The 23,367-nt window shown below is 44.5% G+C and overlaps 1 protein-coding gene across 6 annotated transcripts in view; it reads left to right on the top strand.

Moving 5' to 3' along the window:
* Positions 1 to 23,367, top strand: part of SYCP2L (synaptonemal complex protein 2 like) — a 230,729-nt gene that overhangs the window by 187,777 nt on the left and 19,585 nt on the right. For all 6 annotated transcript variants that reach the window (XM_033930428.1, XM_033930427.1, XM_033930431.1 and 3 more), the window contains one exon: positions 1,646 to 1,740. In XM_033930428.1, coding sequence (XP_033786319.1) covers positions 1,646 to 1,740 — 95 coding nt within the window. The remainder of the gene's footprint in view (positions 1 to 1,645; positions 1,741 to 23,367) is intronic.

The raw sequence follows: 23,367 nt of genomic DNA, 5'->3' as shown, positions 1-23,367 counted from the left end.
TGCAATGTCACCTCAGTAACAACTATACAAAAATAGACAAATATACCCTCTCCCCTTTTACTAAACCATGATAGCGGTTTTTAGCGGAGGGAGCTACGCTGAATGCCCCTGTGCTGCTCTCGACACTCATAGGCTCCCTGCCCTAAAAACCACCATCGCGGTTTAGTAAAAGTGGGTCATAGTGCAAAATGTAGACGGCAGATATAAATTCTCAAAACGGACACATTTTGATAACTAAATTAAAAATAAAATCATTTTTCCTACCTTTTTGTGATTTCATGAGTCTTTGGTTGCACTTCCTTCTTCTGACTGTAAATCCAATATTTCTTTCTTTCTGCCCCTCCCCTTTTCTTTCTGTCTCTTTCTTTCTTTCTCTCTCCCCCTGCCCCCCTCTTTTTATTTCTATCTTTCTTGCTCTCTCTCCCCCTGCCCCCCCCAAGCCATCGCGCCGATTTCTCCACTTCCCCAATTCTTTCCCTATCCCCAAGCCACCACGATGATTTCTCCCTGCTGCTTCCCCGAGCCAGGCCAGGCACGTAAAAGCGCCAGACTCACAAGATATCAATTCTGACGTTGGAGAGGAAGTTCCATGTCAGCCAGGCAGCGATCAAAAATTAAACATGAAAGAAAATCAAGAATCCAAAACAAAAATAAAAACATTTATAGTAATTGGGAGGTTGGAGATTGAAGCCAATGAGGTTAAATCCCGCTGTGGTTTCCAGGCTGAGTCAAATAGCCAGCGGCAAACTGGGACCTGAGGTTCTTCCTCCGTAACAGCATTTTAATTGCTGTTCTAACCTAAGTTGAACCACCCCAATACATCTATGTTTTCACTTATTTAAAATAGTGAAAAAAATTAAGAAGTGAAGAGAGTTTTTGATGCTGAATTTATATTTTTCTTTTGCACTGCCTGTATATTTTGTATGTTTTTTGAAGATGCAAGTCACTTAATCCCCCAGTGCCCCAGGTACATTAGATAGAGTCTGAGCCCGCCAGGACAGATAGGGAAAAATGCTTGAGTACCTGAATAATTTGTGATCAGCATAGAATAGGATATGCGGAATATAAATAATTAAATAAAATAATTCAAAATAACATCCTTGACATTATGGTCCAAAGTGGCCATATTTTCATGAAACCTTGTTCTGTGTGCCATTTCTTTTTTTTTTTCACTTTCACCGACTTCTTGTGTGTTGGTTCTTACAGCGTGCATAATTCTACTGGATGTAAAAACTTGTACCCATCATCTCCCTACCTCTTTTACTGTGGTTTATCTGTCCAAATGATGTTTTGGTTTCTACCACTTCTGCTAGGCTTTACAAGGTATCTACTCCTCTCTCCAAGAGTATTTTGTCTGAGCATCTCTCCTGGCAATTTCACTTAAGAATCTCTTAAATGCTGAAATGTATCTTTGACATTTGATTCCTGGCTGAAATGGGTTATAATAACCATGATTTAAGCATAACAACTATGTAAAAGACTAACTGTGTTAAATATTTACTGCTGATGTGTGAGCTAAGGCTGGCATACCAATGTCTCATATATTGAATGGCAACTTTTTATTATCATTTGAATGTATCAAATTTTTATGTATCAAAACCAAGCAGACATATTTATTGAATACATTAATAAATGTATTTTGTAGTCCAGGTACAAAAAGATGGAATTGCGTGTACAAAATGATTTAAAAGTATCGGAACAGCAAGTATCCACATTATTAAGCCAAATCCATCAGTACAGGTAAACAAATCTTTAATCGCATTTTGCTATTTTTTTTTCACTAATTTTTTAATAAAGAAAATAACTGCTTTCTAATTTAATTTTAAAAAATTATAGTAGTTTAAATTCCTTAAGAAGGAAATGGGAGGAATGGCTTCCTCATAGTAAATATTATTTAAGCCAATGTCCCACAAACTTTCTCGAGCCATGGCACACTAAATATAGTGACTGCAGCTCAAGGTATTGGGAAGTGCGTGGATGTCACAGTGATGGCATCACGTGCATGTGTGGCATCATCACGTTGACGTCCACGCATGCGTGAAGGCCCTCCAGATGAGCCCTGAGCCGCCAGTTTGTGTGCCAGCAGGGAAGAGAGCTGGACCAGCCATGAGAGGCACATCCCGTAGATGGTCAGCCAGTGCCTCTCCTCCTCCACAGAGTGTCGCGGCACACCTGAAATCTCAGGAGGCACACTAGTGTGCCCCAGCACACAGTTTGCAATACCCTTCTTTAAGCCATGGAAAGGACTCTGGCCTGCTCATGTATATTAGTGATTATATCTATTGGTTTGTTTATTTTTTTTAATAGAGAAGTCTGTAATTTAACCATGATCTGCAGAAATCTTGTTGATGGTCCGTGACTTATTCCTGTATAAAGTCAGGAAATATATCCTAGTGTCATGAAGAAAGCATATGCCTCTTGATCAACTGTAAGAAATTTACATAAAGGCCGGGTATATGTCTTTTAAATCTTTTTATTGTCCTCCAAGAACAGTGTTGACCCAGTTGGTTTTTTGCTGGTTCACAAGAAGATAGATCAGTGAAAAAGATAGTTGAGTGTGCAATCTAAATCTAGCATCTGTTAGCGAGTCCACAACTAGTGCTGCTTGATTCAGGAAAAAATATTTCAGTTTGATTCAATTCAGCCTATTGAATTGATTTTTCGATTCGATTTTCCTGCCCAATTGGGTATTTTTTATCAAATATTCTGATGGGATTATTTTATAGCCTCTTCATCCCCTTTGCCCTCTCTTACCCACACTGGCACTGTGGTGTAAACAAAAAAACCAAACAAGTCCTTTCCTTTCTCTGTTAAATCCTTGCTCACATTTGCGGTTCAAATCTGACATATTGTAATCACAAAACAGAAAATAAAATTATTTTTTCTACCTTTTGTTGTCTGGTCATTATTGAAATCGTGTTGGTCCCAGACTCTGTTTGTCTTCTGATAACGTGCTTGCCAGAGTCTCCTGCCCTTTAGTCGTTTCCTTCTTTCACCATGCTAACCATCCATCTTCCATCTCTGTCCTCCCCTTCCCTCCCCCGGAGGTCTGGCATCTTTCCTTTTTTCATCTCCATCCCTGCAGTTGCAGTGATGGACCTCCCATCCCCCAGATCCACCATCTCTCCTTTTCTCAACTACCCTTTTATCCGGCATCTCTCTCTCCTTCCCCACCACCTCAGGGTCCATCAGCTCTCCCTTTCTCTTCCCAACTACCCTCCTATTCAGTATCTCTATCCCCCACCCCCTCTCCATACCATCCCTTGTGTCCATCTTCTCTCCCTTTCTGTTCCTTCCCTCCCTAAATCCCATTATCCACCATCTCTCTCCCAGTCCTATCCTTCATCATTTTCAAGGAAGCATGAGATCCAGATTTTTACCCAGTACTCTGCTCTTTGTTCCTGTCATGTTCTCACTAGTTTCTCTTGCTGTCTCTTTTTAACATTTCCTCTTCCCCCAACCAAACTCCAGCAATTTCTCTGACTAGCTCCCCACAGGTAAATCTCTCCCCCTCCAGCCTGTCCCACTCATCTGGGCCCAGCAGTTTCTCTGACTAGCTCCAGTCACCACAGGTCAATCTATCTCCCTCCAGCCTGTCCCACTCATCTGGGCCCGCTCATACATCCAGAACTCTATTCTCCCATCCCCTGTGGGTTCCTTTACTTGCTCGCTGCACTTCCACTCTTGGGATCGCACAGGCAGCGTGAGTGAAACAAATACGATGCCTTCAGCAGCCCTGGAAGCATATCTCTCAGCTACAGTTTCCTGTCCCTGCATAGGCGAGAATTCTCCCAAAGATGCACAACATGGGAAGTCTTTCATCCATTCCGACCCCATGACAGTTATCGGTGGAACACTGATCTCTCCATTAGCCGCTGTTCCACCCTACTTGAACCTGCTCCTCGCTCTGCACAGCACACAAATTCCGACTTCCAAAGTGCGTAAACCTTGCCAGGAAACCAAACCCCGCCCTAACACTTGAAAGGCAGCCTTCTCCATAGTCAGATGCTGTAACAGAGGAAAAACTTCCAGGGCTCACGAAGGCAGCGTGTTTGTAACGCTGCCCGTGGCCCCAATGGTGAACACGTGCAGTGCTGTTGGGGAGCTAGCAGGGTAAATAAGTACCGGATCCCGTAGGGGGAGGGAGTGGAATAGAGCTCCGGACAGGTGTGCGGGTCTTGCATTGAAGATGACTGACATAGCCTCGTGCACTTCCTTACTGACCCCACCGATTTTGGCGAGGCCGATTTTTTTTATTTATTTTTTTAACAAATCAATTCGAATCGATTCACCCAAAAGAACAACTGAAGTGTGAACTAAACCTCAGAATACATCAATACTATGTAATCCAATATCTTTCCAGTTACCGCTCCCTCACTCTAGAATTCTACATCAAATTATCTACATGAAGAAACAACCCTAAACCATTTTAAATAAAAACTAAAATCATTTCTGTTTACTGATGCTTTTGGACTATAAATGTTCTTATAAGAACAATACAATGAGTATCCCCTACCTCTCATCTTTCCCTTTTATGTTCTTTTTCTCTCAATATTGTAGTTCACTCCCCCTTCTCTCCTCTCAATATTGTAGTTCACTGCCCCCCTTCCCTCCTCTCAATATTGTAATTCACGCCCCCCTTCCTTCCTCTTTTCAGTCTGTTTGGTGTATTAATCCACTCTAGTGATGTTCTACCTACTAATTTAGTTATTTTATCTTAGTTTTAATGTACCTTACATACTACTTTTATTGATGTACATCGCCTAGAAGTTTGATTAGGCAGTATAAAAATTTTTTTAAATAAACTTGAATGCTGAGTTTATTGGTTTAAGGGGAAAATGTGAGTATTTAGCCTTTTCCTAAAGATGTAGTAAGTACATGGTTGTGTCAGGTGGAGAGGGAAGTCATTCCATATCTTGGATCCCTGGTACGAAAATGTGGATTCATGCAGCTTCTTCCAAAGTACACATAAAAGGGGGGAAGGCTAGTTTGTACCACTGATGAGGTCTTGCAGTGAGAAAGGAGCATGTAACGGTGATGTCTGCACTTAAGTCCTGCAGAGTTATCATCATAGATGGCTTTGTGGACCATGCAGGCTATCTTGTATTGTATTCTCTTCTTTACGGAGAGCCAATATAAATCTTTCAGGAGTGGGGAGACACTTTTGAATTTACTCCATCGGAAAATTAATCTGGCAGCTGTGTTTTGAAGTAGCTGTAGTCTTAGAAACATAGAAACATAGAAGATGACGGCAGAAAAGGGCCACAGCCCATCAAGTCTGCCCACTCCAACAACCCTACCCCCTTGAATTTACCCCCCTAGAGATCCCACATGTGTATCCCATTTCCTTTTAAAATCCTTCACGCTGCTGGCCTGAATCACCTGAGGTGGAAGTTCATTCCAACGATCGACCACCCTTTCGGTGAAGAAGAACTTCCTGGTGTCGCCATGAAATTTCCCACCCCTGATTTTCAGCGGATGGCCTCTTGTGGCAGAGGGGCCTTTAAAAAAGAAGATATCATCCTCTACCTCAATACGGCCGGTGATATATTTAAACGTCTCTATCATGTCTCCTCTCTCTCTACGTTCTTCAAGTGAATATAGCTGCAATTTATTCAGCCTTTCTTCATACGGGAGGTCTTTGAGTCCCGAGACCATTTTGGTGGCCATTCTTTGAACCGACTCAACTCTCAGCACATCCTTTTGGTAATGTGGCCTCCAGAATTGTACACAATACTCCAGATGAGGCCTCACCATGGATCTGTACAATGGCATTATAACTTCGGGCTTCCGGCTAATAAAACTTCTTCGGATGCATCCCATCATTTGTCTTGCCTTTGATGAAGCCTTCTCCACTTGATTGGCAGTCTTCATGTCTTCGCTAATGATCACCCCCAAATCACGTTCCGCCTTGGTCCTAACTAAGGTTTCACCATTTAGTGTGTAAGTTTTGCATGGATTCCTGCTGCCGAGGTGCATGACCTTACATTTTCTAGCATTGAAGTTTAGCTACCAAGTCGAGGACCAATGTTCCAATAGAAGTAGGTCCTGCGTCATACTGTCTGGTAAAGTGTTCTCACTTACTATGTTGCATAGTTTGGCGTCATCAGCGAATAATGTGATTTTACCCTGAAGCCCCTGAGTCAGATCTCCCACAAATATGTTGAAGAGGATCGGGCCCAAGACCGAGCCCTGAGGCACTCCACTGATCACCTCCGACGTTTTTGAAGGGGCACCATTTATCACCACTCTCTGAAGTCTACTGTTTAGCCAATCACCGACCCATGTAGTTAACGTCTCTCCCAGTCCCATTGATTTCTTCTTGTTCAATAGTCTGCGGTGCGGAACGCTATCAAAAGCTTTACTAAAGTCCAAGTAAACGACGTCCAGGGACTCACCCACATCCAGTTTCCTTGTTATCCAGTCAAAGAAACTAATCAGATTGGATTGGCAGGACCTGCCTCTGGTAAATCCATGTTGGCGGGGATCCCGTAGATTCTTCTCGTCTAGGATTGTATCTAATTTATGCTTAATTAGTGTTTCCATGAGTTTACTCACTATGGATGTGAGACTCACCGGTCTGTAATTCTCAGCCTCTGTCCTGCAGCCCTTTTTGTGGAGTGGGATTACATTGGCTGTTTTCCAGTCCAAGGGGACTTTTCCCGCCTTCAAGGAAAGATTGAAGATCACAGACAATGGCTCTGCCAGGACATCACACAGCTCTCTAAGCACCCTGGGGTGTAGATTGTCCGGTCCCATGGCTTTGTTCACTTTGAGTCTTGATAGTTCGCAGTAGACGCTGCTGGGTGTAAACTCGAAATTCCAGAACGGGTCATCTGAGCTATGCCTTGCTTGCAACTGTGGACCGGACCCTGGCGCCTCGCAGGTAAAGACTGAGCAGAAGTATTCGTTTAGTAGTTCGGTTTTATCGGAATCTGATTCTGCATAAGTCCCGTCTGCTTTCCTAAGGCGTACTATCCCATTTGTGTTTCTTTTCCTATCATTGATGTACCTGAAAAAGGATTTATCCCTTTTCTTAATGTCCTTTGCTAGATTCTCTTCTATCTGAAGCTTGGCCTCTCTGACTGCCGTTTTGACAGCTTTGGACTTGGCCAGATAGTCTTCTTTTGCTGCTCCTCTTCCTGAATGTTTGTAGGAAACAAATGCTTTTTTCTTTTTCTTAACGAGGTCCGAGATTTCTGTAGTGAACCACTGGGGTCTATTATTCCTCCGTCGTTTGCTTGTTGTTTTTATATAGCGATTTATTGCTTCATGTAGGGTAGATTTCAGGTTTGCCCACATGGCCTCTACATTATTGGTTTCGGCATGGTCTTGCAGTGCCCGATGGACGAAGTCTCCCATGCGTTTGAAGTCAGTGCCACGAAAATTTAGGACCTTTGTTGTTGTGGTCGATCTGGAGAAACCCTTCCGAAGGTTGAACCAAACCATGTTATGGTCGCTGGAGGCCAGCGTATCACCTACCGAAACTTCTGATACGCTGTCTCCGTTGGTGAGTACCAGGTCTAGTAACGCCTGGTCCCTAGTGGGCTCCAATACCAATTGTTTGAGCTGTGCACCCTTTATGGAGGTTAACAACCTTCTACTGCCGCTAGTTTGTGCGGTAAGTGCATTCCAATCTGTATCGGGCATATTAAAATCCCCTAACAGTACTGTGTCCCCACGCAAGGTGATGTTTTCAATGTCCTCGATTAATTCCATATCCTTGTCTACCTGTTGTCTCGGAGGTCTGTAAATCACACCAAGATACAGGCATTTTTCATTTCCTCTAGCCAGGTTCACCCAGAGGGATTCCCCGGTATACTTAACATCTGTGATTATGGTAGTTTTGATGTCTTCTCTAGTGTAAAGAGCTACCCCTCCTCCTAACTTGCCCTCCCTGTCTCGACGGAGTAAGTTGTAACCCGGTATAACCATATCCCACCCGTGTGAGTCCGTGAACCAAGTTTCGGATATCGCCACTACGTCTAGGTCGGCGTTCATTATTTCCGTCTCTAAATCTAGAATTTTATTGCCCAAACTGTGTGCATTGACGTACATAGCTCTCCATACCTTATGTTTGCTAAGTCCCTGTATAGAGTTTCCCGCCTGAGTTAGTGTGACCCCCGATGTATTGTTTACAGTGTGTGCACTTACCTCAGACTCAGAGTGGCGACTCACCTCCTCAGGATAGTTACTTACTGCTCCAGAGAATGAACGGATACCCTCCCCCAACTTACCTAGTTTAAAGCCCTTCGAAGTAGGCGGGCTAGTCGACGTCCGAAGACGTTCTTACCTCTTCTGGTCAGGTGGAGTCCGTCTGGTCCCTGAAGTCCCTGCAGTGCCTCTCCATGGTCCAGAAATCCAAAGTTCATCTCCCTGCACCATCCATGTAGCCACTGCAATACCACTGTATAAGGAATTGCAGTAATCCAGATAGGGGAGGAAGGCCGTTTGTACGATTGTAATGAAGTTTGACTGGCTCAGCACAGATCTGATCACTCGTAATTGCCTGAGTCTGAAGAAGAATTTCCTGACTAGTGTGTTAATATGGTCTGTGAAGGTGAGATCCAAATTTAGGATTACCCCCAGTACCTTTGAAGACCCCTCTAGTTTGAGTGTTTCTCCGGTTGTCAGCATCAGGTCTGTAAGCTAATATAATGTAGTTTCCGAACCATAAGTCTTTAGTTTGAGTTTGTAAGTTTGTTGTCTATATGCAGATGTCGTTGATCAGGCTTCCTATGTGTGCTGTGATGTCATCAAAGGTATCTTTAGCTAGGGTCAGTAGGAAGATGTCATCTGCTTAGGACAGCTTGTGGACAAGGATTTGAGAATTTCCTACCTAGGGCACTGAAGTATATATTAAACGGTGAGGGGGACAGAGGTGAACTTTGTGGAAAGCCACAGGAGACCTTCCAGGTCTGAGATATGTTGTTGCCTTTTCTCACTTCATAGGTTCTTGTGGAGAAGAATTCTATGAACCATTTTGTTACTGTACCTCGTATGCCTAGCTTGCTGAGTTTGAATAGTAAGAGTGAATGGTCCATGGCATTAAGTGCCACCAAGATGTCAAATTGTAGTAGAATGGATTGCGTGCCCTTGCTTAGGTATGTTTTGGTCTTTACGGTCATCTCCAGTAGTAGGGACTCAGTGCTATGCATGGGTCTAAAGCCGTGATATATAGTGCTTTTACATTATGTAAATACTCTTGTCAGCTGGGAGCTGACGCAAAACTCAAATCAATTTTGCAGGCCATGGGATTCATACCACTGGTCTAAAATGTTCTGGTTGTATGGAGTCCGTCCCTTCTGCCTTCAGGATATGGGTCAGGGTAATAGAAGATAAGGATTTGAGGTATTTGCCTTGTATTAAGCTTAGATTGATGAGGTTGGTTAGCCATTCTACAAATGTGGCTGGTGTATGAGCTAGGAGATGAGATGGGCAGTAGAGAATGACACGGTGACGGTTTACCCGCGGCCACCGCATTTAAGCCGTGGGTCACCGCCGAAAACGGGGAAGAAAACTAGCAGTCGCTGCGGTGACGGGGACAAGGCCATTCACCGACCGCGGAAACGGTGAACAGGTTTGTCCCCGCGGGCCAATGTACCCCCTTCTAGGAACCGCTATTTACCTGTGTTTCACCGCTCCTCGCTCGTCTGGCCAGCAGGCCTGCCTCCGTCCAAATGAGGCGGGCCCGCCCCTCCCCTCCCCTGCCTCCCAATGGCCTCCCCTAAGATCGCCGGCAGGAGGGTACCCAACCCCTCCTGCTGGACCCCCCCCCAACGAACCCTCCCACCCCGGAACCCCCTTAGTCTTACTTTCCAAGTTGGACCGGACAGCTCCTCGCTCGTCTGGCCAGCAGGCCTGCCTCCGTCCAAATGAGGCGGGCCCGCCCCTCCCCTCCCCTGCCTCCCAATGGCCTCCCCTAAGATCGCCGGCAGGAGGGTACCCAACCCCTCCTGCTGGACCCCCCCTCAACGAACCCTCCCACCCCGGAACCCCCTTAGTCTTACTTTTCAAGTTGGACCGGACAGCTCCTCGCTCGTCTGGCCAGCAGGCCTGCCTCCGTCCAAATGAGGCGGGCCCGCCCCTCCCCTCCCCTGCCTAACCCACAGGATCCTAGGGCCTGATTGGCCCAAGCACCTAAGGCCCCTCCTATAGCGGGAGTGGCTTTAGGTGCCTAGACCAATCAGGCCCTAGGATCCTGTGGGTTGGGCAGGGTAGGGGCGGGCCCGCCTCATTTGGACGGAGGCAGGCCTGCTGGCCAGACGAGCGAGGAGCTGTCCGGTCCAACTTGAAAAGTAAGACTAAGGGGGTTCCGGGGTGGGAGGGTTCGTTGGGGGGGGGTCCAGCAGGAGGGGTTGGGTACCCTCCTGCCGGCGATCTTAGGGGAGGCCATTGGGAGGCAGGGGAGGGGAGGGTAGGGGCGGGCCCGCCTCATTTGGACGGAGGCAGGCCTGCTGGCCAGACGAGCGAGGAGCTGTCCGGTCCAACTTGAAAAGTAAGACTAAGGGGGTTCCGGGGTGGGAGGGTTCGTTGGGGGGGGTCCAGCAGGAGGGGTTGGGTACCCTCCTGCAGGCGATCTTAGGGGAGGCCATTGGGAGGACCGGCAGGAGGGGTTGGGTACCCTTCTGCTGCGATTGTCGGGAGGGCCGTTGGGGGGGTCTACATGAGGGGTTGGGTGCCCTCCTGCCGTGATCGCTGGGGGGAGGGGAGACTTGCAGCCGTAGCCGCGGTCACTATGCTAATCACGGCAGCATTTAAAGTACATGTCGTGTTTGTTTTTGCATTGCTAGCCCCAGGGGTGGTGGAAGATTAGTGATTGAAAAACTGTATGAAAAATAACTATTTTAAATTTAGTGATCAAAATGTGTCAGTTTTGAGAATTTTTATTAATTAATTTTTTCTCTGCGTGTTTTGTTTTTGTATAGTTATTAACTAATATTTAACTAAGTTTTAAAGTTTTAAAGAATGTTTCCTTTATACGTAAATAAAGAAAAGTGAATGGGACTGCAGTGGCAGTGACGGGGCGGTGAATGGGGTGGCAGTGGCGGTGACGGGGCGGTGAAGAGGATGGTGAGACGGGGACGGGGCGGTGACGGGGTTGGTGAGACGGGGACGGGGCGGTGACGGGGAACAATTTTTTCACCGTGTCATTCTCTAATGGGCAGACATCTAAGCAGCATTGTTTCTTTGATAGTCTGTTCAGTAGTCTGAGATAATACCTGGGCTGGTAGGTTGGAATTTGTCCCAGCCTCTGTCTACTGGGATGCCTGCTTCACTTTCTTCCACTGGGTGATTTTGGTTCAGTGCAATGCTCCAAAGTGTGTTTAAATGAATCTCTGTTTTTATCTTGTGTTAGAGGTAAGTAGCCATAGTGTGCATTGGGATTGGCTATTGGTTCTTTTGTGGATATGAGTGAGGTAAAAATCTTAGAGGCATTTAGAGGAGTTCTCTTGATTCATTAGTTAGTTTTTCATAGCCTTTTGGCTTCCACTATAGCTGTCTTGTATTGTTAAGCTTCTCTTCTCCAGCGGATATAGTTGTCATGAGTCTGGAATTTTCTTCATGTTCCAGCTTCCTCACTTCCATTCTCAGTGCTAGTAGAGAATCAGAGAATCATGAGTTGGCATTTTTTTTCCTTTTTTGGCTTAACAGTTTTTGTTGGTGCAATGTCATTGAGGGTAGATGAAGTTAGGTCTTGCCATGTCCCTATGGACTTATCTTTATCTGTGTCAATGAGAGCCAGCTTGGCTGACACCCATTCTCAGAAGAGTTCTGGTGGAATCTTGCCACACCACCTTACCTGTAGAGGCTTGGTGAAAGGTTTAGTGTTGTAAGCTTTGGGTAGGTTCATTTGGAAGGTGAGCATGTAATGGTCGGCCCAGATAGCAGGTTCCTTTCTACCTAGCTCTACCAGGGAATGTGCTGGATTTTCTGTGCTGAACGTGACAGTCAAGGCAGTTTTTATGTGGGTTTTTTCATAAGGGAAGGATGATAAGTTCAGTTGTTGTAGGTTGTGCAAAGAGCGGGCCTTGGGGTTTGTTTCTGATTAGCACTAGATTTGGGAATGAGGTTAAGAAGTGTGAGACTTGTATAATTTTTCTTCCACTTTGGTTCAGTTACCCAATGGTCTGTAGATTAATATACCTTTCTACTTTTGTGATTCAGGCTGCTGCAGAGCATATATTCAAGATTTTGGTCTATTTTATTGTCAATAAATCTGAGGGAGAGAGGGGGATTGTATACAATGAGAAGTCCACCTCCTTCTGTGATCTGGGACAGTGAATCAGCTTGTAGTATGATAGGCAAAGATCAGTTAGAATTGGGGAGTCTGTGTTTGAGATCCATGATTTCATGATTCACACTAACCCTGCCTGATGCCTATTTATTAAGTCTTTCAGGACATGCACCTTACTACATACAAATCGAGAGTTTAGGTAGAGGCATGTGATAGGCATGGTGCTCTATTTAGTGGTGGAGCATGCTACTTTGCCAGACTGCTTTGTTTGTTTATTATCTATTCCGCTTATAACCTAAGTTTGTTACTGTATTCCTGTCTCTTGGTTATTTTATGGATAGGCGGCGGTCTTCCCCTTCCTACGATAATCGTTGGGGGTCTCATATGTCACATTGTCATGTTCGGTCAGAGGCACCAGAGCATGAGTGTGGGGTCTTTGGTCTCTGGGCCTGAATGTTTTGTTCAGGTAGGACCTCATGGCTGCTGATGTCTCTTGGATATGGCTTAGATATACAATGTGTGTGTGTGTGTGTCTTCATGTGTGCTCACTTTCGCTGCAGAGAGGGTTATGCAGCTTGCAAGTAACAAGGACATTCTTAGATCAGTTGGGTGCTTGAGTAGCGTGTTTAGGTGGAATGACCTTGCATTGGACAGACTGCTTCTCCTTCTGGTCCTCACGAGGGCCTCACAAAAGAGCCTCTTGGGATCATTTAGTGCCTCGACAGTGCTTCTTGCTAGGCAGACAGCCAGTCTAGAGAGTGGGATCTTCTCTTTACTATTTGAAATTAAATAAAAGACTGAGGAAAGTTGTTTCCCAGGCAGTGTTGGGAGTCTGGTGGTGATGGCCCCCAAAAGAACTTTGTCTTTTTCTTCGGGGGCCTGGGGCCTGTACAAAAAAAAAAAAAAGCCATAATGAGTGCAAATCACAAGCGGTTAAAAAAATGCCTTGTTTGCTCCCGCCGCAGTGTTGATTAAATGGGGGTTTGAGAACCGGCTCCAGAGGAGACACTTTGGCAGCGGCAGAGTTGGTCTATGGGCGGCAGCAGACAGATATGTGTGGGGAGTCCCTGATTGCCAGCATGACTGCGATCTCTGAATCTACAGTTTTGGTGGGAACTTCCACCTTATTGGCTGCTGTGGCGGTCTGCAATCAACCACTGCGGCTTTCCCTGGCGGTCCTCCTCAGTGGCTTTGCTTGTGATGATCAGAGACAGAACGGTGCAGTTTGTGAGTTTTCCCCTGACTTTATTTTGGCAATGTACTCGGCTTTTTGTATGTGCAAGCAAGGGAAAGAGGTTCTATTGGTTGATCTATGGGGATCTCAGCCTTTAACTCTCTTCCTCTCCTCCTCATTTTCCAGTTTCGGCACCCAAGAGATTGATGTTGGATTGGCAGGAGGAAGATCCTTTAGTGTCTGGTTCCCCATCTTCAGAGCTGGGTGACTTTGGGAATAGTTGGAGGACCTTCTTGATCTGCAAGATTTGGATAACTGGAGAGAGGAACTTCTGGTAGGTGAGGATTCTTCAGTGGTTTGTGTTTTCCACAGGAATGAACTGCAGGAGCTAATTGATCAGGTGTCCTCTGTCTTGGAGGAAGGTCCTTCAGAGGCTACTTGTATGGTGGACCCTTTGATTAGAGGGATCAGGAAGCCCTCACATTCTTTTCCTATGTTTCAGTACATTAGGGAAGTTATCCAGGCCCAGTGGAATTCTCCAGATGCTTCCTTTTGCCTGGCTAAGTTGATGGTATGTGTTGTACCCTTTGAGCAGGATAAGAATTCACGCTAACCTCTGGTGGTTGACACAATAGGCTTGGTAGTCTCTAGGCATACCACAGTCCTGGTTGACGGGGGTACTGCCTTAAGGCAGTGTTTCTCAACACGTGGTACGCTTACCCTTGGGGGTACGTGGGCTGCTTGTTGGGGGTATGCGGCTTAGCTGCTGCTGGGAATTCCTCCCTGCCCACCTCTTGCTGAAGCCATTGCTGGGGATCCCTCCCTACCTACCCGCTGCACAACCCCCCACCCTTGAAGCTGACCCTGTTACTTAGTTTGAGCTGGACTGGCTCCCTCCAAAGGCAGCACTCCATGCAGGGATGTAGGCAGCGACTCACATGCTGCATAGCTGACCCAGAACCTGCTCTCCGATGTCGGAATTGACGTCTGAGAAGGTTTGTGGGCCAGCCACATGCAGCGGGGCTTCGATGGAAAATTGCATTATTCACCAATGACGCCAAACTATGCAACATAGTAGGCAAAAGCACAGTGCCCAACTGCATGATACAGGACCTACTCTTACTGGAACATTGGTCCTCAACTTGGCAACTAAGTTTTAATGCCAAAAAGTGTAAGGTCATGCACCTTGGCAGCAGAAATCCATGCAGAACTTACACCCTAAATGGTGAGACCTTAGCAAGAACTACAGCAGAACGGGACTTGGGAGTAATCATTAGCGAAGACATGAAGACTGTCAATTAAGTGGAGAAAGCTTCATCCAAGGCTAGATAAATGATGGGTTGTATCCGAAGAAGTTTCGTCAGTTGGAAGACCGAAGTTATAATGCCTTTGTACAAATCCATGGTGAGACCTCATCTGGAATATTGTGTACAATTCTGGAGACCGCATTATCAAAAAGATGTGCAGAGAATGGAGTTGGTTCAGCGAATGGCCACCAGGATGGTCTCAGGACTCAAGGATCTCCTGTATGAGGAAAGGCTGGGTAAGTTGCAGCTATACTCACTCGAGGAGCGTAGAGAGAGGGGAGACATGATTGAGATGTTCAAATATGTCACGGGCCGTATTGAGGTAGAAAAGGATATCTTTTTCCTTAAAGAACCTACGGCAACAAGAGGACACCCGTTGAAACTCAGGGGTGGGAGATTTTCAGAGTGACACCAGGAAGTACTTCTTCACCGAAAGGGTGGTTGATCATTGGAATAGTCTTCCGCTGCAGGTAATTCAGGCCAGCAACATGCTGGACTTTAAGAGAAAATGGGATCACCTCAGGGAAGAATTTAGGGGGTGGGTCATCAGAATTGGCAGACTTGTTGGGCCGTGGTCCTTTTCTGCCGTCACCTTCTTTGTTTCTATGTCAAGACTTGTGAACCTCCTTGCTTGTATATTGTAAGCATAAAAATTACTACTTACTTTGCTAAATCCATACATCTAGTACTACTTAGGTTTGCTAACTCCCTAGTGATGGTGCTCTTTTTTGGAGCAATTTTGTTTAAAATTGCTGTTCTCGTATGGGTTAGCACCTTTATGTATGAGGGACGTTCAATAATTTACCTACCTCAGTAGGAAAGAGAAAAGTTTTCAAAAAAATCTTTTGTTTTACTTTTCAATATATTCCCCTGGTAGCTCCATACACTTCATCCACTTTTCCTGCAATTTATTTAACCCCTTTGAAAAGAATTCTTCTGTTTGAACATCAAACCAAGATATCGCAGCTTCCTGGATGCCTTCCTCGCTTGAAAACAGCTGTTCATGAAGAGATTTCTTCAAAACCCGGAACAGGAAATAATCTGAGGGAGCCAGGTCAGGGCTGTAAGGTAGATGATTCGGCTGCTGAAACCCACATTCTGGGATGCCCAGCCTGTGATAGTCGTAACATGTATTAGTGCATTGTTTTGAAGAAGCAGCACACCTACTGGGAGTTTGCCTCGTCTTTTCTCATTGATTGACTCCCGCAAAGCAATCATTGTGTTGGCATAACTCTCTCCGGTTATGATTGTCTTGTGTGGCATGAACTCCAGAAGCAAAACTCCATCATCCCAGAAGACAGTTTCCATGACTTTGCCTGCAGATTTCTTTTTCTTTTTTTTTTTTATCTTTATTGAATTTTAAACTTTGATAGTGTAATACAAATGAAAAATCATACAAACTGCATGAAAACACACTATTAATTATACAAATATTACATTAAACAATCATTTTCTCCCCTTATCTTGATTATTAAAATAATAATACATATGATATGGTTTCAATATTATAATGAAATAATTTAACTCCTTAAAATACATTTCACCCCACCCCTACCCCTCCACCCTTCCTGGATGTGCAAGGACTCTAATGGAAATAGAAAGAAGAAACATAACCCTAATTATAATGCAATAAAATTAGTCAATGGACTCCATACATCATTAAAAGACTTAGTTCCCCAACATTCTGCCATCATCCTTTCATACTTATACGTAGTACACACAGTTACCACCAAAACGTAAAATTAATCCTATCATGGTTTTTCCAATTATGAGTAATCAATTGAACCCCTATTCCTGTCAAGATCAGGAAAAGGCAATTTTTATATTTATCTAAAGTAGGTTTAACATGAAGTAGCGTACCATATATTATCACCTCATATGACAAGGGATAGATGATTCAAGAATGAGATTAATTTGTCCCCAAATTGACTTCCAGAAACCAAGTATCAATGGAGAAAAATATAACAGATGATCCAAAGTCTCTATATTAATGTGACAATGCCAACATCTATTAGATTTAGAATTGCCTAATTTTTGTAAACGAACTGGGGTCCAAAAAATCCTATGCAATAAAAATAACCATGTTTGTCTCGTAGATGCTTACGCTGTACATTTCAACCTCCAAGTCCAAATTTGTGGCCAACGAGATACAGAAATATACTGTTATCTCGATGCTCCAAATATCTCTAAGACTATTTTTTAGCTTTTTATTTAAAAATTCAAACATCAATTTGTACCACTGGGTGGCCTGATGCGCCCTACTAGATCTCTCTGGTAGCAAAGGATCTGCAAGCTGAAATACGTTTTTAAATGTTTCCATTCAGGGAACCCACTCTGAATAGCCTGCTTTAACTGCAACCACCTATAATTGTTGAGACTTTAAAATGCCAAATGAATGTACATTTGATTTGTTATGCTGTACATTTCTGTTCTAGCTTGTTTTTCTTGAAAACTTAAAAATATTTAAACATTAAAAAAAATGCCAAATGATTGTTGCAGCCACCGCCTATTTGAAACTTGGAGTTTAACCATAAGGACTGCAAAGTAGATTTCATTATAGGAACATCTGGAAGTTTATCAATAAATTTAATTGTTTTACATGTATCCAATAAAATTATGTTGTCCTTAGCATATCTAGGTAATCTGATACTTAGTACATGAGATAATCACATAGGGGACATAATTTTCCATTCAAGATATAGCCAATCTGGCTGATGTTTCATGAGCTCAGGGAGGATCCAATACATACTTTGATGCAATATATAGGCTTGATGATACCTATAAAAATTGGGAAAATTTACCCCACCCTCCACAATTGTTTTTTGCAAAGATATTAAAGCAATTCTTGAATTTTTCCCAAGCCAAATAAATTTTGTCAGGATACTATTTAGCTTTCTGTAAAAGGACCCTTGAAAATAAACTGGCAACATACCCATTTGGTAGCAAACTACAGGCAAAATCATCATTTTGACCGTTTGAACTCTCCCCCACCAAGACAAATGTAGAGGGTTCTATTGCTCACACATTTCCATGACCTTTAACAGTAAGGATTTTTCATTTACTTTCATTGTTTCTTCCAATGTACTTTTTATTCAAATCCCTAAATATCCTCCTTCCAGATAAAAGGAAACACATCAAATAATCCTTTTACACAATGTACATTTAATGGTAGAACCTTTGATTTACTCCAATTTATTTTGTAACCAGAGAATTTTCCAAATCTATCAAATCCAGTAAATGTGGAATGGTTAACTCAGGATTCCTCAAATGAATCAAAATATCATCTGCATATGCAGAGACTTTATATTCCCGACCTGCATAAAGAATACCATACAGTGGTGCCTCACACAACGAACTTAATTCGTTCCAGGAGCAAGTTTGTTATGCGAAAAGTTCGTTATGTGAAACGCGTTTTCCCATAACAATACATGTTAAAAAAAATTATTCGTTCTGCAGCATAAAATATGCTAAGATGACATAAAAAAAGATAAATTTGTCAAAATGGTGAAAATGGTAGTCTTGCTGAGGCCAAACTCTTTGACGAGGTCACACTGTTTTACCCCACATTCACTCCTTCTAATTATTTCATTTCAACAGAAATCACCTTCCTGCTTTTTTTAGAAGCCATGATATATAAAAAATATTGAGTTTATCTTAAAAGGACGACTGTATACAGTGAGAGAGGGCAGAGTCTCAGCGGCAAAAACTGGGACTTAACTTTTCTTTTCTTTTTTTTCTAGCATCGGGGAAGCAGCGAGAGTAGCTCCGCCCCCCCCAACGCATCAGCAGTAGGCGCCGGGCCCCTCCATAAAAGGAGGCGAGCCGACGGTCCGCCACTGCACAGGGAGCCAGGCGAAGGGCTGTGAGAGAGGGCAGTTAAGCGCAGTGACTAACGACTGCCTGCAGTGCCTGCGCGGAAGGATGCAATACATCGGCAGCTCGGGCGACTTCGTTGTGTGAAACGAAGTTCGTTGTATGAATCAAGACATGAAGTTCGTTGTGTGCAGCGTTCGCTGTGCGAGGCGTTCGTTATGCGAGGCACCACTGTATCTCCTTCGCTTGTTGAAAAGCCAATAACAAAGGTTCCAAAACAATAGCAAATAGCAAAGGAGACAACGGACACCCCTGTCTAACTCCCCTCTCCAAACAAAACCACTCTGAAAAAGTATTGTTTATATATAATCTGGCAGAAGGGGAACTATACAAGGTTTGAATCGTTTGTATAAATCCAGAACCAATGCTAAACCAATCCATTGTCTGATATAGAGAATGACACGGTGGCGGTTTACCCGCGGCCACCGCATTTTAGCCGCGGGTCACCTGCCGAAAACGGGGAAGAAAACTAGCAGTCGCTGCGGCGACGGGGACAAGGCCATTCACCGCCCGCGGAGCGGTGAATGGTCTTGTCCCCCGCAGTGAGGCATGAAGGATCGCGCGGTCCCCGCAGCTCACACCCGCCCGCCCAATCGATTCCAGTGTCCAGCCAGCTCTCTCCCCTCTCCTCACCCCAGTCCGCAGATCCTCCTCCTCGGCGACCCGCACGCTACCAGAGAGCCGCGCACACCCGCCGCTGCTCAGCCTCGATCTTCTGCTCTGACGCAACCGGAAACAGGAAGTTGCAGCAGAGCAGAAGATCGAACACTGAGCAGCCGCGCGTGTGCGGCTCCCTGGGAAAGCGCGCAGGTTGCCGAAAAAGAAAACCCACAAACCAAGGTGAGGAGAAGGGAGAGAGCCGGCCAAACACCAGGATCGACCGGGCAGGCAGGTAGTGGCCGCGGGGACCGTGCGATCGCTAGTGTTCCCGGCTCAAATTGGAAGGAGGGAGTGAAAGGAAAAAGGCTTATATGGATGCAGCGGGGACGGTGACGGGGCGGTGAAGGGATCGGCGGTGACGGGGCGGTGCAGAGGATGGTGGGCCGGTGACGGGGCGGTGACGGGGACAGATTTTTTCCCCGTGTCATTCTCTAGTCTGATACATAAATGTCCATTCTACTGATCAAAGGCCTCTGCATCCAAGGATACAGAAAAGGCCGGATCATCCATTCCCTTTGTCAAGTTTAGCATATGAAAAGCCAATCTGGTATTATTAGAAGAATATCTATGAGCAACGAACCCTGTTTGGTGTATACCAATAATATAAGGGAGAGCCTTGGCCAGACGTAAAGTTAATAACTTAGCTAACAATTTCCCATCCACATTAATCAAAGAAATAGGCCTGTAATTTGAAACCAATGTAGGATCTTTATTTGGCTTTGGCAAAACAATTGTTAAAGATTCTTCCATAGTACCTGTAATACAAACTTTATTCAGTTGATCTTGATATAAATTTAATAGATGAGGTAAAATATTTTGAAAAGACTTATAAAACTCTACTGTATATCCATCACCACCTGGAGTGGATCCCACTCTAAGGGACTTTAATACTGTCTGCAATTCCGTTTGTGAAATAGGTGCCTCAAGACTTCTTTTCATATGCTCGGGAATTTTAGGCCTATTAATTAAGTTTAAAAACTCTAAACCTTTCTCTTTGGTTAAATAACACTCAGAAGAATACAGGCTTTTATAATAATTCAAAAATTGCTTCAAAATATTTCCAATTTGAGATTGAGTTACTGCATTCTCATCTATAATGGCCGCTAAATTTACTTTTCTTTTTTTCCCTTTCAAATAATTAGCCAGTAAACTTAACGCTATTTGAGTTTCCATAATACAAAGCTTTATGAGATATCAACTCTTTTCTAGCCAATTGGGAAGAAATCTCATTATATCTACATTTTGCTTTTAGAAGAGCCTGATAAATATTCTGTTCCCATTTTGATTTCAATTGTGACTCCAAATCCTTAATATTTTGTTCCAAGATAAGAAAGTTTTGATTTACAGTGGTGCCTCACACAACGAACTTAATTGGTTCCAGGAGCAAGTTTGTTATGTGAAACGTTCGTTATGTGAAACGCGTTTTCCCATAGGAATACATGTAAAAAAAAATAATTCGTTCTGCAGCATAAAATATGCTAAGATGACATAAAAAAGATAAATTTTTTGTTATTATTTTTATTTAGATACATCTAAAAACATACATCTCCCTGTCCTTTTACTTCCACTATCTTCCTATCCCATCTCTATTCCCTTTTGTCCCTCTCCCCATGATCAATCATCTCACCACCTCTCTCTGCCCTCACCCTCAGGGTTCAAGATTGCTTCCACTCTTTTTCCTGTTGTTCTCTCTGCCTGTCACCCTATGATTTAGCATCCCTTCTGCCCTTGTCCAATATTTCCCCTTCTCTCCCTCCCTCTCATCCCCTGCTCCAACATGTGCTTTCAGCGGCCTTCTCCCCCCTTAAGCGTCTTTTCTTCTCCACTCCACCTTTCCTCCCTCCCTGCCTCCACCTTTGTGGCGCTTTTGCACCCGACCGACAACAGAACAGGCCCGGTCGGACAAATCTCCCTGTCCTGTAGCCGCGAATCTAAATTACCTTCTTACAGCAGCTGGATTATTGAAGCTGCTGTAAGAGGTAATTTAGATTCGCGGCTACAGGGCAGGGAGGTTTGTCGGCCGGGCCTGTTGTCGGTCGATCGGGGGACCTGACCAGCTGTGCACATTCTTCGGGCGGACCGCCCCTCCCCCCTCTTTCGTTCGCCATTGCCTTCTTCCTACCTGCCCTGCCGCAGCCGCACACAGCCGACCGGAAGTCTTCCTGATGTCAGCGCTGACGTCGGAGGAAGGGAGGGCTTTGCTTAAGCCCTCCCTCCGACGTCAGCGCTGACATCGGGAAGATTTCCGTTCGGCTGTGTGCTGCGACAGGGCAGGTAAGGAGAAGGAGACTACCCTCGACCAACCCCGCTGCGATCCAACCCCGCAGGAACCCCGGAAGGATGCAGCTCGGGCGACTTCGTTGTGTGAAACGAAGTACGTTATACGGATCACGACATAAAGTTCGTTGTGCGCAGCGTCCGCTGTGCGAGGCGGCCGTTATGCGAGGCACCACTGTAATTGCTTTTTAATATATGATGAATATGAAATTATGTAATCTCTCATAGTAGCCTTAAAGGCATCCCATACTGTTCCTTTAGAGATTTCTTATGAAGCATTGATCTGAAAAAATTCGTTCATTTTCAATTTAAATTCCTCTATAAAGTTGGAATCTGCCAGCAATGCATTATTAAACCTCCAAACAGGTCTATTATTTCCTAGTCTGTCAATATCATATTCAATCCAAACACTACCATGATCTGATAAAATAATTGGATCTATTGCTGCTTTCTTAACCTGCTGAATTAAATGATCTGATATAAACATATAATCAATTCTCGAAAATGATTTATGAACATGGGAGTAAAATGAAAATTCCCGATCATTGAAATGAAGAATCCTCCAAATATCTTTCAAACCACAAGAATTCACCAAATTATCCAAACCCAATCTAATATAATAAAATGGTAGGCCGCGCATGCGCACTAAAAAAACGTGTTCCCTGATCCCGTCGCGGAAACACGAGTGCGCATGCGCGGCCCCGGCGGCTTTCAAATAATAACTAAAAAAGTCGACAGAGGAGCTGCAGTGGAGGCTTTCAACTTAAAACAAAAAAAAAAACCAACACAACCGGAGATCGCCGCTCTCACCCGGCGGCTTTCAACTTAAAAAAAAAAAAAAACAACACAACCGGAGGTCGCCGCTCTCACCCGGCTCCCCCAGCGGCTTTCAACTTAAAAAAAAAAACAACCCAACACAACCGGAGGTCGCCGCTCTCACCCGGCTCCCCCGGCGGCTTTCAACTTAAAAATAAAAAATAAAAAAAATAAACACAACCAGAGGTCGCCGCTCTCACCCGGCTCCCCCGGCAGCTTTCAACTTAAAAAAACAAAAAAAACCAAACACAACCGGAGGTCGCCGCTCTCACCCGGCTCCCCCGGCGGCTTTCAACTTAAAAAAACAAAAAAAACCAAACACAACCGGAGGTCGCCGCTCTCACCCGGCTCCCCCGGCGGCTTTCAACTTAAAAAAACAAAAAAAACCAAACACAACCGGAGGTCGCCGCTCTCACCTGGCTCCCCCGGCGGCTTTCAACTTAAAAAAACAAAAAAACCAAACACAACCGGAGGTCACCGCTCTCACCCAGCTCCCCTGGCGGCTTTCAACTTAAAAAAACAAAAAAAACCAAACACAACCGGAGGTCGCTGCTCTCACCCGGCTCCCCCGGCGGCTTTCAACTTAAAAAAACAAAAAAAAACAAACACAACCGGAGGTCGCCGCTCTCACCCGGCTCCCCCGGCGGCTTTCAACTTTAAGGAAAAAAAACAAACCAACACAACTGGAGATCACCACTCTCACCCGGTGGCTTTCAACTAAAAAAAAAAAAAAAACAACACAACCGGAGGTCGCCGCTCTCACCCGGCTCCCACTGTGGTATAAAACAACGTTGCAAAAATTAAATAAAACTTGCGCATCTGTAGTGAAGGACTTTAAACAACTGTGCCATGTATTTTTTAAATAGCAGGCACGTTACACGGTCGTCATAACAATGTTGCATCCGGTTAATAATAGGCGCGTTCCACATGTGAACTTTCGCATTTCAATGAGTGTCAAGTGGCGGTTTGACCTACACTAATCACTCTGTGCCTATTTCATACTTTCTACCATTTATATTCTG

This window comes from Geotrypetes seraphini, chromosome 2 (assembly GCF_902459505.1).
Source record: "Geotrypetes seraphini chromosome 2, aGeoSer1.1, whole genome shotgun sequence".
Taxonomy (NCBI): Eukaryota; Metazoa; Chordata; class Amphibia; order Gymnophiona; family Dermophiidae; genus Geotrypetes; species Geotrypetes seraphini.
The sequence above is the reverse complement of the archived record's forward strand: the minus strand, read 5'-3'. Positions and strand labels throughout refer to the sequence as shown.